Source organism: Tachypleus tridentatus, chromosome 2 (genome assembly GCF_004210375.1).
Source record: "Tachypleus tridentatus isolate NWPU-2018 chromosome 2, ASM421037v1, whole genome shotgun sequence".
Classification (NCBI taxonomy): Eukaryota; Metazoa; Arthropoda; class Merostomata; order Xiphosura; family Limulidae; genus Tachypleus; species Tachypleus tridentatus.
This window is the reverse complement of record NC_134826.1, coordinates 9,466,447-9,485,144: the sequence shown is the minus strand read 5'-3', so window position 1 is coordinate 9,485,144 and position 18,698 is coordinate 9,466,447. Positions and strand designations below refer to the sequence as shown.

At 35.2% G+C, this 18,698-nt stretch overlaps 1 protein-coding gene across 2 annotated transcripts in view; it reads left to right on the top strand.

Annotated features, from left to right (window-relative positions):
• Positions 1-5,265: 5,265 nt before the first annotated feature.
• LOC143237840 (semaphorin-2A-like) overlaps positions 5,266-18,698 on the top strand; it is a 44,719-nt gene continuing 31,286 nt past the window's right edge. For both annotated transcript variants that reach the window (XM_076477509.1, XM_076477499.1), the window contains exon 1: positions 5,266-5,534. In XM_076477509.1, the coding sequence (XP_076333624.1) occupies positions 5,393-5,534 (142 nt within the window). In that variant the 5' untranslated portion in view covers positions 5,266-5,392. The remainder of the gene's footprint in view (positions 5,535-18,698) is intronic.

Genomic DNA, 18,698 nt, shown 5'->3' with positions numbered 1-18,698 from the left:
CTTTTACCAACGAATAGTGGGATTGACCGTCACATTATAACGCTTCCATGGCTGAAAGGGCGAGCATGTTTGGTGTGACGGGGATTCGAACCCATGACCCTCAGAATACGAGTCGAGTGCCTTAACCACCTGGCCATGCCGGGGCCCAGTGTTGATTTAAAACACGTCATTCTTTACGAGCTTCCTTGATTTTCTGTAAAATTTCTACCAACTCATTTTACATTTTGTAAATTTTACAACTGCATGTTAACACTAAATTAATTTTTATTGTAAGGAAGTAACCAAAAACATTCTGTAATTTTGGCTTTTTTTCGTATGCAAAATAAATAGACAACTCTGCTAGTGCAGTAATTAATTCAATATTCATGATAAAATAATTACGTATATTTTTTAGTTCACTCGTATATTACTATGTATTTCGAAATGTCTAACCAAAAGATTAATAGACCCACAAGCAATTTGGTATATAAATAGATTTCTTAAATAATTCACTTAAACAGCCGATGAGGTTCAAATCGTCACTAATTCAAGTATTCTGATGTGTGTATGTATATATGTATTTTCCAGTAAGCTGGTTTCAAAACAAAAAGGGGTTGACATAGCCTGTTGGTTAAGATATTCGACTCGCAATATCAGGGTCGAAGGTTCGAATTCCCGTCACACCAAACATGCTCGCCCTTTCGTCCGTGGGGGCATTCCTATTAATCAGACTATTTATTTATAAAATAGTACCTCAAGAGTTGGCAGTAGGTGGTGTTGACTAGCTGCCTTACCTCTGGTCTGTCTCCACTACATTAGGGACGGCTAGCACAGATAACCCTTGTATGACTTTGCGAGAAACCAAATCGATATAAGGCAGGATTTCCCAGGAGGAGGTTTTCTTTCGAAGAGCAATTCTCTACATGTTTGATTTCGAACAAATTTGTTAAAGGGCCTTTGTATATTTGTGTTATGTACTGCAATCATGGGATTACAATAGTGGTTCATAATAGTGATCGTAAGGAATTGCACAAAACCGTAATGGAACATTCTAGCAAAAAGTACCTAAAACAATAAAGATTTAGCTCGAACAAATCTTTATTGTTGATTGCTACGGTTGTACACACATAAAAAGCACACATTTTAGACTTCCAACTAAAAGAAACGTATCTCAAAATGGCGTGTTTGTAAGTCTTCTTATTTTATTATAATTATTCTCTTGACATACTAGACCAAAAACGGCTGGATAGGTTGCAGTAAATACGATAGTGCAGAAATTGTAGACGAATAAAATAGTTGATTTGTTTCTTCTATATTTAACATAAGCTAAAAAAAACAAAAACATCATAAATCTAGAGTAAACGATGTTTTCATTACCCCTTGAAGTTCGCTTTCTTACAAATATTGATGTTCCTCTGAAGAGCTCCAGTACAGGAATTATCAGTCAGTAAAAGATTAGTATTAGGCTACTGTAATATGTACATTCCCAATGTTTTATGTATACTATACAATCGGTGTTTTTAGGTAGCCAACCCCTATATTATGTGTGAAGTGAACGAGTTTTAACCTAAAGCGATGCTTCAGACACATGTTTTAATTGAGAAGCCGGCTTTTCTACTAGTAAAATTTTATACGTCATTAATAAAGGTTATGTCTTAGTCTAAACATATATTTGTCCATTGCTATATATTATGTGAAGATAATTTAGTTACACAGAAGCTATAAATCCCCATTACATGCTCAAACAGATCTCCATATCAATTTCCTGCTGCAGCTTCACATTTTACATCTCGAATTAATGCGATCAACTTATTAGTAGCTACAGTAAATCATCACGACCGTATCAGCTAGCTGTTACCGATGTTTGTTAACATTACAATATGTAAAGTTAGCTACCATGTTAATTAATCCTTTGCCCTTTGTTGACCATAAAAAAAGCCAGCAAACAGGAAATATAAAAAAAATTGGAATCGAAAAACCTACAGATATAGATCATAAAAAGAAAGGAACAGGACTGTAGGAACAGCACCAAAGGAACAGGTCTGTAGGAACAGGATTGAAGGAACAGGATTGTAGGTACCATAGACATTATTTACTCAAACTGTAAGCCTTCATTTTGGTTTTGAGCTATTACCTAGAATTATATTTGGTACAGTGAAAACACGGTTTTACAGTTTGAGTAATTAACATAGACACTATCTCCAGTATCTTGTTCCTTATCGACACTATCTCCAGTATCGTGTTCCTTATCGACACTATCTCCAGTATTTTGTTCCTTATCGACACTATCTCCAGTATCTTGTTTCTTATCGACACTATCTCCAGTATCTTGTTCCTTATCGACACTATCTCCTGTATCTTGTTCCTTATTGACACTATCTCCAGTATCTTGTTTCTTATCGACACTATCTCCAGTATCATGTTCCTTATCAACACTATCTCCAGTATCGTGTTCCTTATCGACACTATCTCCAGTATCGTGTTCCTTATCAACCCTATCTCCTGTATCGTGTTCCTTATTGACACTATCTCCAGTATCGTGTTCCTTATCGACACTATCTCCAGTATCGTGTTCCTTATCGACACTATCTCCAGTATCTTGTTCCTTGTTGACACTATCTCCAGTATCTTGTTTCTTATCGACACTATCTCCAGTATCATGTTCCTTATCAACACTATCTCCAGTATCGTGTTCCTTATTGACACTATCTCCAGTATCGTGTTCCTTATCAACACTATCTCCTGTATCGTGTTCCTTATCAACACTATCTCCAGTATCGTGTTCCTTATCGACACTATCTCCAGTATCGTGTTCCTTATCGACACTATCTCCAGTATCGTGTTCCTTATCGACACTATCTCCAGTATCTTGTTCCTTATTGACACTATCTCCAGTATCTTGTTTCTTATCGACACTATCTCCAGTATCGTGTTCCTTATCAACCCTATCTTCTGTATCGTGTTCCTTATCGACACTATCTCCAGTATCGTGTTCCTTATCGACACTATCTCCAGTATCGTGTTCCTTATCGACACTATCTCCAGTATCTTGTTCCTTATCAACACTATCTCCAGTATCGTGTTCCTTATCGACACTATCTCCATTATCTTGTTCCTTATCAACACTATCCCCAGTATCGTGTTCCTTATCAACACTATCTCTAGTATCTTGTTCCTTATCGACACTATCTCCATTATCGTGTTCCTTATCGACACTATCTCCAGTATCGTGTTCCTTATCGACACTATCTCCAGTATCGTGTTCCTTATCAACACTATCTCCAGTATCGTGTTCCTTATCAACCCTATCTCCTGTATAGTGTTCCTTATCAACACTATCTCCAGTATCTTGTTCCTTATCAACACTATCTCCAGTATCGTGTTCCTTATCGACACTATCTCCAGTATCTTCTTCATTATCGACACTATCTCCAGTATCTTGTTCCTTATCGACACTATCTCCAGTATCGTGTTCCTTATCGACACTATCTCCAGTATCGTGTTCCTTATCGACACTATCTCCAGTATCGTGTTCCTTATCAACACTATCTCTAGCATCTTGTTCCTTATCGACACTATCTCCATTATCGTGTTCCTTATCGACACTATCTCCAGTATCGTGTTCCTTATCGACACTATCTCCAGTATCGTGTTCCTTATCAACACTATCTCCAGTATCGTGTTCCTTATCAACACTATCTCCTGTATCGTGTTCCTTATCAACACTATCTCCAGTATCTTGTTCCTTATCAACACTATCTCCAGTATCTTGTTCCTTATCAACACTATCTCCAGTATCGTGTTCCTTATCAACACTATCTCCAGTATCGTGTCCCTTATCAACACTATCTCCAGTATCGTGTTCCTTATCGACACTATCTCCAGTATCTTGTTTCTTATCGACACTATTTCCAGTATCTTGTTCCTTATCAACACTATCTCCAGTATCGTGTTCCTTATCAACACTATCTCCAGTATTGTGTTCCTTATCAACACTATCTCCAGTATCGTGTCCCTTATCAACACTATCTCCAGTATCGTGTTCCTTATCGACACTATCTCCAGTATCTTGTTTCTTATCGACACTATCTCCAGTATCGTGTTCCTTATCAACACTATCTCCAGTATTGTGTTCCTTATCAACACTATCTCCAGTATCGTGTTCCTTATCAACACTATCTCTAGCATCTTGTTCCTTATCGACACTATCTCCATTATCGTGTTCCTTATCGACACTATCTCCAGTATCTTGTTCCTTATCAACACTATCTCCAGTATCTTGTTCCTTATCAACACTATCTCCAGTATCGTGTTCCTTATCAACACTATCTCCAGTATCTTGTTCCTTATCAACACTATCTCCAATATCGTGTTCCTTACTTTTTATAATCCATATTTCAGTATTATTTTTATTCTAATTTTTATTTGTCTTGTTTGTTGGGAATTTTCTTCTTTAGAAATCTTATCTCTTAGGTGTTTGAAAGACATTTTAATTATAACTTATTTGAGATAAACCTAAGCCGAAGTTTGATAATGCTTTATAAAAAACGTTTGTTGTTTAGTTATAATCGAAGTTAACAGAAGGAAAAAAAACATCTTGGCCTCCAGTGAATGATGCGTTATTCAAACAGAGAAAAGACATTTAAAACCTCATAATATAGTGACAACTGTGATAAACCGTCACGTGGGTCGGCCTTATGTAGTGGTGTTAAATAATATTTAAATATACCTGCTGGTTCTTAAAAAAATGAAGTTAATAAATACACATCTCACGTTGCACGAGCCCGCAGCTAAATCTGCATGAATAACGGCGCATCTCGTGGCGATAAGGTGGCTCGCCATCTCGTGGTGTTGTTAGGAATAACTTGTAGGGCTGGGTTTTATTGAAATTCGTGAATTATCTTGTCAGACTTTGTCCCAAGATAAGTTGTGTAGTTAGAAAAATTTTAATGGAGGAAAACATAAGAAGAAGGGCGGGTATAAACGTACGTATAAAAAAGTACATTTTGGGTTAGGGGTTATCTGTTTATTTATCGCGCGATTGGTTAACAGCTGAATTTGTTTTGGGAGTGTTTAGTGATGGTGGTTTGTTTAATATTGATAAAAAAAAAACCTTTTAATTTGTAGGTGACATCAGGTCAGAGCATGACATTCGTCGGGGTGCCTTGTTACCTTTCGGCTGAGAGGAGTGGAAAAAGTGGTGCGTGATACACGGGGTCTGTGGCTGAACGTTCTCCACGATAGAAATAGTCTCGTAACTAATGCTCAACACGCAAAGAGATTCCTCGAATATCTCGCGTCAGCATCGGGTGAGGGCAGTCGCGTTTGGTTGTCTGGGCTGTACGTACGGCGAGTTTGTTGCCAGTTGTAAAGCAGATAAAACCCGACCTGTAGGGTTCTTTACCGCTGGAGAATGAAGTTAACAAACAAGAGAGATCTACTTCCGAATATATACATGTATGCTCTAACAACCCTGAATGTGTTTCTATGGACGTGGATACCACTCTCGCCAGCCCTGGGGATGGTTCCGGAGTTGGATTCGACGTCTCATCATGGTAAGTAATTAGCTCAAGAATTTCCCTCAAGTTATCGATCAATCAGTACACATATTTATCAATCTCTGTCTTGTTAAATAGATTTGATCATTAAAAATCTGTACACGTAACATGGACATAATTTATTGTTGTTGTTTTTTTTAACTCATGACGTCATTTTATTGATTCAAAATGTATTTCTCCTCGTTGGTTGTGTAAATAAACACGAAGAAAAGTGTCTAAGTTGTAGCGCCCCACAAAAATTAACAACTCTGTGGTGGGGAAGTGAGGACTAAACCTCTATAAAAAAACAAAAAACAAAAAAAAACTCAAAGGCGAAAGGTCTAGACACAAGAGATTCTTGTGTATTCCGTAAGGATCTAGACACGAGATTCTTGTGTATTCCATAAGGGTGTAGACACGAGATTCTTGTGTATTCCATAAGGGTCTAGACACAAGAGATTTTTGTGTATTCCGTAAGGGTCTAGACACAAAAGATTCTTGTGTATTCCGTAAGGGTCTAGACACAAGAGATTCTTGTGTATTCCATAAGGGTCTAGGCACGAAAGATTCTTGTGTGTTCCATAAGGGTCTAAACACAAGAGATTCTTGTGTATTCCATAAGGGTCTAGACACAAAAGATTCTTGCGTATTCCATAAAGGTCTAGACACAAAATATTCTTGTGTATTCCATAAGGGTCTAGACACAAGAGATTCTTGTGTATTCCATAAAGGTCTAGACACAAAAGATTCTTGTGTATTCCGTAAGGGTCTAGACACAAGAGATTCTTGTGTATTCCATAATGGTCTAGACACAAAAGATTCTTGTGTATTCCATAAGGGTCTAGACACAAAAGATTCTTGTGTATTCCGTAAGGGTCTAGACACAAGAGATTCTTGTGTATTCCGTAAGGATCTAGACACAAAATATTCTTGTGTCTAGACACAAGAGATTCTTGTGTATTCCATAAGGGTCTAAACACAAGAGATTCTTGTGTATTCCATAAGGGTCTAAACACAAGAGATTCTTGTGGGTCTATTCTTGCGTATTCCAGGGTCTAGACACAAAGATTCTTGTGTATTCCGTTTCTGACACAAAAGATTCTTGTGTATTCCGTAGGGTCTAGACACCGTAGACACAAGAGATTTTTGTGTATTCCGTAAGGGTCTAGACACAAAATATTCTTGTGTATTCCGTAAGGGTCTAGACACAAGAGATTCTTGTGTATTCCATAAGGGTCTAGACACAAAATATTCTTGTGTATTCCATAAGGGTCTAGACACAAGAGATTCTTGTGGATTCCATAAAGGTCTAGACACAAAAGATTCTTGTGTATTCCGTAAGGGTCTAGACACAAGAGATTCTTGTGTATTCCATAAGGGTCTAAACACAAGAGATTCTTGTGTATTCCGTAATGGTCTAGACACAAGAGATTCTTGTGTATTCCATAAGGGTCTAGACACAAAAGATTCTTATGTATTCCATAAGGGTCTAGACACAAGAGATTCTTGTGTATTCCATAAGGGTCTAAACACAAGAGATTCTTGTGTATTCCGTAATGATTTAGACACAAGAGATTCTTGTGTATTCCATAAGGGTCTAGACACAAAAGATTCTTGTGTATTCCGTAAGGGTCTAGACACAAAATATTCTTGTGTATTCCATAAGGGTCTAGACACAAGAGATTCTTGTGTATTCCGTAAGGGTCTAGACACAAGAGATTTTTGTGTATTCCCTGTCTTGCTAACAGTTTCAGTTCATTACACTTGCACATACATTAAGAATATCTGAACATAAAGCGTTTTTTATGCGAAATCAATCATTAAAAAAAATTAAGCGATCAATAACTGTTCCCGTCACTTTGAATGACAACTGTCACTCCGTCTTGATTAAATAGTATAGGTGGCGCTGTTTATACGCTTTAATAATAGACGTATTGAAGAAGAAGAAAAACTGTCTCGAACTTATTTTAGCGAGAGCAAAGAAAATAGAAATATGATACATTACCCAATTGAAATAACTAATCTATAAAACAAAAAGCGTGGGTTGAAAACATTATCTGACTACAGTATTGGGAGAGAAGAGTATGCGTACTAGTTAAATGAGTAATGTTAGATTGGAAAATATTTGAAAGAAAAACAAACCGGTAAATTAGTGTAATGGCGTCTTGAACTAAGCCTCATCAACATACCTTTTGATCGTATTAGCACATTTAGTTTAAATTGTATGTGTTTTGCATTTTGAGAACAGTGGAAAAACATGTATGTTTCATTGTTTCTTATATATGTATACCTGTAGTACGGCTTATTTGCTCAAATTTCGCATTTTCGTCTGCCCAAATCAGTGTTAAATTCCTTCTTTCCGTATGTAAACGTAACCTTATATATCCCGACTGTCGGTTTCGCGTCACAGATTAACGCTTTACCGGCTTCTATGAGTATACAATATAAAACAGTTTGTAAACGTTAGTTTAGGTCTAAATAACACAAACCTACCTTCGCGTGTTGTTCACGGCCGCAGAATGAAATGATGATATATTTTGATCTCGTGCGCATGACGCGTGGTTATATAACTATAATTTGTTTTCCAGAATTGAAAATACATAAAACGTTTTTCGTTTTGTTTGTTTTTATTGTCACAATTGTGAGCTGTGTGGTGTAATTTAACCACAATTACAGTATTTGATTTCCAAGAAAGACCCGTGTAATGTTCAGTGATATATATGTAAAAACGGATGGTATTTTTCTCGTCATCACGAATGTTCAGTGATATTTTGTGCACTTTTCTGTCCAGTTCCCGCCACGTACGTGCAGGTAATACAAGCGTTTGTGACCAGTCTCCATAATTAACCGGTTCACTTTCTTCCAGTGGGGTCAGAAATCGAAATCAGGTGAGGGGTTGTATTATAGGTAAAGCATACCAACATTCACCTGTCTTTTCTGTCGCCATATTTGGAATTCATGAAAAATTCTGAAAAAAACAACAAAAAATGACCCCATGAAAGTGCTAGTTTTAAGTTTAAAAACGTGTTTGGTTATAGTTTTAAGTTTAAAAACGTGTTTGGTTATAGTTTTAAGTGTAAAAATGTGTTTGGTTATAGTTCTAAATGTAAAAACGTGTTTGGTTATAGTTTTAAGTCTAAAAACATGTTTGGTTATAGTTTTAAGTGTAAAAACGTGTTTGGTTATAGTTTTAAGTGTAAAAACGTATTTGGTTTTAGTTTTTAGTGTAAAAACGTGTTTGGTTATAGTTTTAAGTCATAGCTGTGTAATAGACTGTTTATTTGGCTTTTCTTCACAGATACAAAATAAAAAAGGTACCCTAGCTACAGTGACGTCACATCTTATTACAAGCTGTGTTTTCATGAGCATGTCATTGAGAAAAGGCCATCTATCGGACATCGCATTGTTTCACCCAAAACTGTTCGAATGAAACAAATATATAGCGATGGTTTTGTCATTGTTTGTTTTAATACGTATTTTTACAAATGCCACGCGTTTCTTTATGATACGAGAGAGAAAATTCACAAACTAAGAAGTTAAGTTTTAAAAGTTAATCAGTTGTTTTTATCACATTAATTAAGTTATAGCTAAATATTACTGTGGTTAAAATGTCCATTAAATACACTTTAATAACTTAATTATTAAATTAATCACTTTAATTAAGTTATAGCTAAATATTACTGTGGTTAAAATGTCCATTAAATACACTTTAATAACTTATTCTATCAGTGCTGGGAGTCTAGTGAAGAATTATGTGGAAAGTTCCTTCCAAAACACTTATGTCAATATGTACAAGTCACGTGCTGTCCACAATGAATGTATTGTTGGTTTATTAGTAAAACAGAATGACAGGTTGGTGTAATATTAATCAGAAAGGTATTGGACAGGTGGCGAGCAAAGCTTATGAACTTGAAACGTTCAGTTAGATAAAAATCCACCTTGCTGTTAATATCGTAGCTAAACGGTGAGCTATCTGTGTTCTGTACACTGCAGGTAGTATGGAAACCCAATTTTTAGCGTTATATCATCTGAGACTTAAAAGGATCTATAATAAATTCAATAAAGCTTATCTTAAATTTTTAATCACGAATCAAACAGGGATGATTTGGTTAATACTGAGAATAATCTCATTTTGTTCGGATTTTAAAATCTGAGAAATGTTTAAATATGTTGCATGAAGTTTAAAGAATTAAAAACAAATGTTAAGTGAATTTATTATGACATAAAACAACAGAGGCGTAGCTAGGGTTTTCAGCGCCCGGGAACAAAGTCAATTTTCGCGCCCCTCGTGACAAAATGCAAGCCATAATTCCTAATTGTGTAACATTAGTTTGGCGCCCCTCACCCCGATGCTGCGCTAGGGGACAGATGTACCCCCTTGTCCCCCCTAGCTACGCCACTGTAAAACAATAAAGTGTTATGAAGTCAAACCTCTCGTTCAAGTGAGTAATTTGTAAACGAAGCACGATATAAGGGGTAACCACGTGTTATATGTTATTGATTAATTATATCCTTTACTTATTATAATAACCATTTTAAGGAACTGTTAAACACTGAGGGAAAGCGTCTTTCCATGGACGACTAAGCGTACCCCAGAGGTTAGCTGTGATGCGAGATTCGAACCTCGCTCCATGGTTGGCCGTAGGTATTTTATATGAGTGATTACCAAGTCCAACTGTCTGATTAATCCAGTAGGTAGTGGTCATTAGACGCCTTCCCTCTTATGTCTATCACTTCGAAATGAGAGACAGCTAGCTAGTGCAGATAGTCATCGAAAAGCTTTCTGAGAAATTCGGAAAACTATGGGAGTAATTGGTGGACTTAATCACAGTGTGGGCGGTATATATTTTTTTGTGATTCGCGTGGTCGCAAGGGGCTTCTTATCACCTGGTAAGGGACCTACAAATTATTTGGTTCATAAATAGGTTCGAAGAAATGTGTTTTAGAAGTTTAGGGTTAAAACATGTTCGCTGTACAGTCTCTTAAAACCAAATAAATTACGTGTAAAAGAGTTACTGCTGAAACTTAAAAATATCAAACAAACGAATTTCTTGTGTTTTAAAATTAACCCTTTACTTGTTATTTCAAATAACGATTAAACGTACTGTAAGCAGCAACAAGTGATTAAAGTGTATACCAGAGGAACAGAAATGGTAAAAATACCGCCATCTTACCGTCTTTGTTCGTATATCTATACACAAGAATTATGAATTTATATAGAGAAATATTTCGTGATTTTGTATTAAAACGTGCAGAATCGCGTGCAGTACACCATTTACTACAATATACCATCAGGAGTTATTGATTCGTGACGTCATATCCTTCGCAGAATGTTTAATACATGAAAATCTAGAAAAGTGTTAAAACTTCCATCGGGCTGATGATCGGTCGATGACGAAACGGTGAAAGTATGGCGCGAGAGTTGACGTCCTGTCTATAGTTTTGTTGTTGTTTTTTTTTGTTTTTTTCGTATGGTTGGTTTTCCTAACCTCGCGCAGTCTCGGAATTCTGTTCAATTAAGACGTAAAGTAATTTGTTCTTTCGCCAACACACGATTACCGTGAGCCAGAGAACTCACGTTTTATTGTTATATAGGTGTTACAAGGTTTCCAGTGGGAAATTGGGACGTTTAGATCATGCGGAGTAACAATATGATCACTGTAAAACAGTTTAAGTTGCATAATACGCTTTTTACATTTGCTGAACAGTCTTATGTTTACTGTATCACGTTTTAAAACCATGGACAAACAAAATGTGACTAAAACTTATACAGTTAAAAACTACTAATGATAAAAAAATGTCCAAGTTCTTTGGAATCTACCCAGAACAAAAATGTAGTGTCATCGTATCGGAAGATGCTCAACTCCCAGTTCGTGCTAGTTATGTTAAGAGACCGTGGCAGAGTGGGTGGGAAGTGAGGACACTGTATCGTGTGAAACGTCTAACAGGTGAACCTACATAACAGAAAGCCACATATGACGACAAACAGGACACGAAAAACTGACATCAAGAGGCAGAGAAACTGAGGCTATTTAACACTTAATGTCTATAATCGGGACAAAGAAGAGGGCTAAAAACTGGGACGTCCGGCAGCTCTCGTGATGGCTGTAATAACTCTAAATAGCACTGTTTCCAGTAAAGTCTGACATTTATTTCCGTGCGTTTTGTTATAATTTCGGTAATTTCTTGTCACTATTTTCAACCACGTCATGCCGTGAATAGTATTTGGCCGTGTCGTCGACCTGGGAGGGTAAGATTCTGTTTCCACTTCTTCCCCCCTAGCATGTTAATTGTCAAATGTTGTTATATTAATATTGTGATAATAGCACACAAAAAGGTACACCAAACTATCTTTTCAGTGTCATGTCCGTGGATATAATAGTATAGCATTTATGGCTAATTCGTCACTTCTCTTCATGGCCAGGTGGGTTAAGGCGTTCGACTCGTAATCTGAGGGTCGCGGATTCGAATCCCCGTCGCACCAATCATCCTTGCCCTTTCAGCCGTTGGAGCGTTATAATGTTACAGTCAATCCCACTATTCGTTGGTAAAAGAGTAGTTCAAGAGTTGGCGGTGGGTAGTAATGATTAGCTGCCTTCCCTCTAGTCTTAGCCCCGCACTAGTACAGCGGTAAGTCTACGGATTTACAATGCTATAATCAGGTGTTCGATTCCTCTCGATGGGCTCCGCAGATAGCCCGATGTGGCTTTGCTATAACAAAAACACACACACACCTCTAGTCATACACTGCTAAATTAGGGACGGCTAGTGCAGATAGCCCTTGAGTAGCCTTGCGCGAAATTCAGAACAAACCAAAGAAAACATTCATTTGGTCGTTAAATATTTCCATACAGTTTCAACATCACATATCTCAGGACGGCTGGTATAGGTATTAACACTTTTACTGATAATGCAGAGAAGAAGTTGAAACGTTGTTTTGTATTTTAATAAAAGTGTTAATACCCATACCAGCCGTCCTGAGATTATGTATTGATACCAGCCGTCCTGAGATAATGTATTGATACCAGCCGTCCTGAGATTATGTATTGATACCAGCCGTCCTGAGATAATGTATTGATACCAGCCGTCCTGAGATAATGTATTGATACCAGCCGTCCTGAGATTATGTATTGATACCAGCCGTCCTGAGATAATGTATTGATACCAAACGTCCTGAGATAATGTATTGATACCAGCCGTCCTGAGATAATGTATTGATACCAGCCGTCCTGAGATAATGTATTGATACCAGCCGTCCTGAGATAATGCATCGATACCAGCCGTCCTGAGATAATGTATTTACTACAAGTATGTTTCAACATGAAATTAGCCCCCCTCACCATCAACCGCTGTATTAAAACTACAGTATCTAAATGTGGTTGCTGGTTGATTATTGGTTGTACAAGCTGGAGTATCTCTCCGTTGGATGCGTGAAATAAAGTCTCGTTTGTAACAAAGAATAGAAAATTGTATATTTTAATTTTCTTTACATATTAAAAAATAAAAGTATGAAACTGAAAAGACAGACGCACTCATTATTAGAATTGTAACAATTGTGGTTACACAATTCATTCTAATGCTGATGTATAAACAACATTGGTAGTTCATTCGAAATTATAATTGTGATAGTCAAGGCAGTCATTTTTATTACGAATTTTGGGATATTATTTTAGGACTGTCTTCCTGGTGGCCCGGCATGGCCAAGCGCGTAAGGCGCGCGACTCGTAATCCGAGGGTCGCGGGTTCGCGCCCGCGTCACGCCAAACATGCTCGCCCTCCCAGCCGTGGGGGCGTTATAATGTGACGGTCAATCCCACTATTCGTTGGTAAAAGAGTAGCCCAAGAGTTGGCGGTGGGTGGTGATGACTAGCTGCTATCCCTCTAGTCTTACACTGCAAAATTAGGGACGGCAAGCACAGATAGCCCTCGAGTAGCTTTGTGCGAAATTCCAAAACAAACAAACAAACAAACAGTCTTCCTGGTTTTGCTTTGTTGTCGTAGACCTAAGTTCCGAAAGCCGCATTATTGCGAATATTTTTCAATTTTTGGACATTACATTGAATACAACATATGAAGTGTGTAACTGGTCAATGTTAATAACTGTTCTACTGACCTGGAATTATTTTGTAATGTTGGTTTAAACGTTTTAACACCTCGTACTTATATTAATATACTGACCAGGAATTATTTTGTCCCTTAACATTGTGTACTTATAATGTTGGTTTAAACGTTTTGATACCTCGTACTTATATTAATATACTGACCTGGAATTATTTTGTACCTTAACACTGTGTTCTTATAATGTTGGTTTAAACGTTTTGGTACCTCGTACTTATATTAATATACTGACCAGGAATTATTTTGTACCTTAACACTGTGTACTTATAATGTTGGTTTAAACGTTTTGGTACCTCGTACTTACATTAATATACTGACCTGGAATTATTTTGTACCTTAACACTGTGTACTTATAATGTTGGTTTAAACGTTTTGGTACCTCGTACTTACATTAATATACTGACCTGGAATGTTGGTTTATTTTGTACCTTAACACTGTGTTCTTATAATGTTGGTTTAAACGTTTTGATACCTCGTACTTACATTAATATACTGACCTGGAATTATTTTGTACCTTAACACTGTGTACTTATAATGTTGGTTTAAACGTTTTGATACCTCGTACTTATATTAATATACTGACCAGGAATTATTTTGTACCTTAACACTGTGTACTTATAATGTTGGTTTAAACGTTTTGGTACCTCGTACTTACATTAATATACTGACCTGGAATTATTTTGTACCTTAACATTGTGTACTAATAATGTTGGTTTAAACGTTTTGATACCTCGTACTTATATTAATATACTGACCAGGAATTATTTTGTACCTTAACACTGTGTACTTATAATGTTGGTTTAAACGTTTTGGTACCTCGTACTTACATTAATATACTGACCTGGAATTATTTTGTACCTTAACATTGTGTACTTATAATGTTGGTTTAAACGTTTTGGTACCTCGTACTTACATTAATATACTGACCTGGAATTATTTTGTACCTTAACATTGTGTACTTATAATGTTGGTTTAAACGTTTTGATACCTCGTACTTATATTAATATACTGACCTGGAATTATTTTGTACCTTAACATTGTGTACTTATAATGTTGGTTTAAACGTTTTGATACCTCGTACTTATATTAATATACTGACCTGGAATTATTTTTGTACCTTAACATTGTGTACTTATAATGTTGGTTTAAACGTTTTGATACCTCGTACTTATATTAATATACTGACCTGGAATTATTTTGTACCTTAACATTGTGTACTTATAATGTTGGTTTAAACGTTTTGATACCTCGTACTTATATTAATATACTGACCTGGAATTATTTTGTACCTTAACATTGTGTACTTATAATGTTGGTTTAAACGTTTTGATACCTCGTACTTATATTAATATACTGACCTGGAATTATTTTGTACCTTAACATTGTGTACTAATAATGTTGGTTTAAACGTTTTGATACCTCGTACTTATATTAATATATTGACCAGGAATTATTTTGTACCTTAACACTGTGTACTTATAATGTTGGTTTAAACGTTTTGGTACCTCGTACTTATATTAATATACTGACCTGGAATTATTTTGTACCTTAACATTGTGTACTAATAATGTTGGTTTAAACATTTTGATACCTTGTACTTATATTATTCTTTTAGAATTATAATGAATTCTTCTTCCCATTTCAACCTAAATTAAGGAAGGCTGCACAGATAGACCTCGTGTAGCTTTGTGCAAAGTACAAACCAAACCAAGCCAATTCCAACATTCCCCGAAATTGTGTTCACAATATTTATGTTTCTACTTTATAATCATAACATACCTTCTTCACAGTCATAATATACCTTCTTTATAGTCATAATGTACCTTCTTCACAGTCATAATATACCTTCTTTATAGTCATAATGTACCTTCTTCACAGTCATAATATACCTTCTTTATAGTCATAATGTACCTTCTTTATAGTCATAATATACCTTCTTTATAGTCATAATATACCTTCTTTATAGTCATAATATACCTTCTTCACAGTCATAACATACCTTCTTCACAGTCAAAATATACCTTCTTTATAGTCATAATATCCCTTCTTTACAGTCATAATATACCCTCCTTACAGTCATAATATACCTTCTTCACAGTCATAATATCCCTTCTTTACAGTCATAATATACCTTCTTCACAGTCATAATATCCCTTCTTTACAGTCATAATGTACCTTCTTCACAGTCATAATATCCCTTCTTTACAGTCATAATATCCCTTCTTTATAGTCATAATGTACCTTCTTTATAGTCATAATATACCTTCTTTATAGTCATAATGTACCTTCTTTACAGTCATAATATACCTTCTTTACAGTCATAATATACCTTCTTTATAGTCATAATATACCTTCTTTATAGTCATAATGTACCTTCTTCACAGTCATAATATCCCTTCTTTACAGTCATAATATCCCTTCTTTATAGTCATAATGTACCTTCTTTATAGTCATAATATACCTTCTTTATAGTCATAATGTACCTTCTTTACAGTCATAATATACCTTCTTTACAGTCATAATATCCCTTCTTTATAGTCATAATATACCTTCTTCACAGTTATAACATACCTTCTTTACAGTAATAATATCCCTTCTTTATAGTCATAATATCCCTTCTTTATAGTCATAATGTACCTTCTTTACAGTCATAATATACCTTCTTTACAGTCATAATATCCCTTCTTTACAGTCATAATATCCCTTCTTTATAGTCATAATATCCCTTCTTTACAGTCATAATATCCCTTCTTTATAGTCATAATGTACCTTCTTTATAGTCATAATATACCTTCTTTATAGTCATAATATCCCTTCTTTATAGTCATAATGTACCTTCTTTATAGTCATAATATCCCTTCTTTATAGTCATAATGTACCTTCTTTATAGTCATAATATACCTTCTTTATAGTCATAATATCTTTTCTTTATAGTCATAATGTACCTTCTTTACAGTCATAATAGACCCTCCTTACAGTCATAATATCCATTCTTTACAGTCATAATATACCCTCCTTACAGTCATAATATCCCTTCTTTACAGTCATAATATCCCTTCTTTACAGTCATAATATCCCTTCTTTATAGTCATAATATCCCTTCTTTATAGTCATAATGTTCCTTCTTTACAGTCATAATATACCTTCTTTACAGTCATAATATCCCTTCTTTACAGTCATAATATCCCTTCTTTATAGTCATAACATACCTTCTTTACAGTCATAATATCCCTTCTTTACAGTCATACCCTTCTTACAGTCATAATATCTCTTCTTTACGGTCATAATATCCCTTCTTTACAGTCATACCCTTCTTACAGTCATAATATCTCTTCTTTACGGTCATAATATCCCTTCTTTACAGTCATAATATCCCTTCTTTACAGTCATAATATCCCTTCTTTATAGTCATAATATCCCTTCTTTATAGTCATAATATACCTTCTTTACAGTCATAATATACCTTCTTTACAGTCATAATATCCCTTCTTTACAGTCATAATATACCCTCCTTACAGTCATAATATCCCTTCTTTTCAGTCATAATATCCCTTCTTTACAGTCATACCCTTCTTACAGTCAAAATATACCTTCTTTACAGTCATAATATACATTCTTTAAAGTCGTAATATCCCTTCTTTACTGTCATAATATCCCTTCTTTACAGTCATAATATACCCTCCTTACAGTCATAATATCCCTTCTTTTCAGTCATAATATCCCTTCTTTATAGTCATAATATACCTTCTTTAAAGTCATAATATCCCTTCTTTATAGTCATAATATCCCTTCTTTACAGTCATAATATCCCTTCTTTACAGTCATAATATACCCTCCTTACAGTCATAATATACCCTCCTTACAGTCATAATATCCCTTCTTTTCAGTCATAATATCCCTTCTTTATAGTCATAATATACCTTCTTTAAAGTCGTAATATCCCTTCTTTATAGTCATAATATACCTTCTTTACAGTCATAATATCCCTTCTTTAAAGTCGTAATATACCTTCTTTACGGTCATAATATCCCTTCTTTATAGTCATAATATACCCTCCTTACAGTCATAATATACCTTCTTTACAGTCATAATATCCCTTCTTTACAGTCATACCCTTCTTACAGTCATAATATCTCTTCTTTACAGTCATAATATCCCTTCTTTACAGTCATAATATCCCTTCTTTAAAGTCGTAATATACCTTCTTTATAGTCATAATATCCCTTCTTTATAGTCATAATATACCTTCTTTACAGTCATAATATACCTTCTTTACAGTCATAATATCCCTTCTTTACAGTCATAATATACCCTCCTTACAGTCATAATATCCCTTCTTTTCAGTCATAATACATAATATACCTTCTTTACAGTCATAATATCCCTTCTTTACAGTCATAATATACCCTCCTTACAGTCATAATATCCCTTCTTTTCAGTCATAATATCCCTTCTTTATAGTCATAATATACCCTCCTTACTGTCATAATATACCTTCTTTACAGTCATAATATCCCTTTTTTACAGTCATACCCTTCTTACAGTCATAATATCTCTTCTTTACAGTCATAATATCCCTTCTTTATAGTCGTAATATCCCTTCTTTACAGTCATAATATCCCTTCTTTAAAGTCGTAATATACCTTCTTTACAGTCATAATATCCCTTCTTTATAGTCATAATATACCTTCTTTACAGTCATAATATCCCTTCTTTATAGTCATAATATACCTTCTTTACAGTCATAATATACCTTCTTTACAGTCATAATATACCTTCTTTAAAGTCGTAATATCCCTTCTTTACAGTCATAATATCCCTTCTTTACAGTCATAATATACCCTCCTTACAGACATAATATCCCTTCTTTTCAGTCATAATATCCCTTCTTTATAGTCATAATATACCTTCTTTAAAGTCGTAATATCCCTTCTTTATAGTCATAATATACCTTCTTTACAGTCATAATATACCTTCTTTACAGTCATAATATTCCTTCTTTAAAGTCGTAATATACCTTCTTTACAGTCATAATATCCCTTCTTTATAGTCATAATATACCTT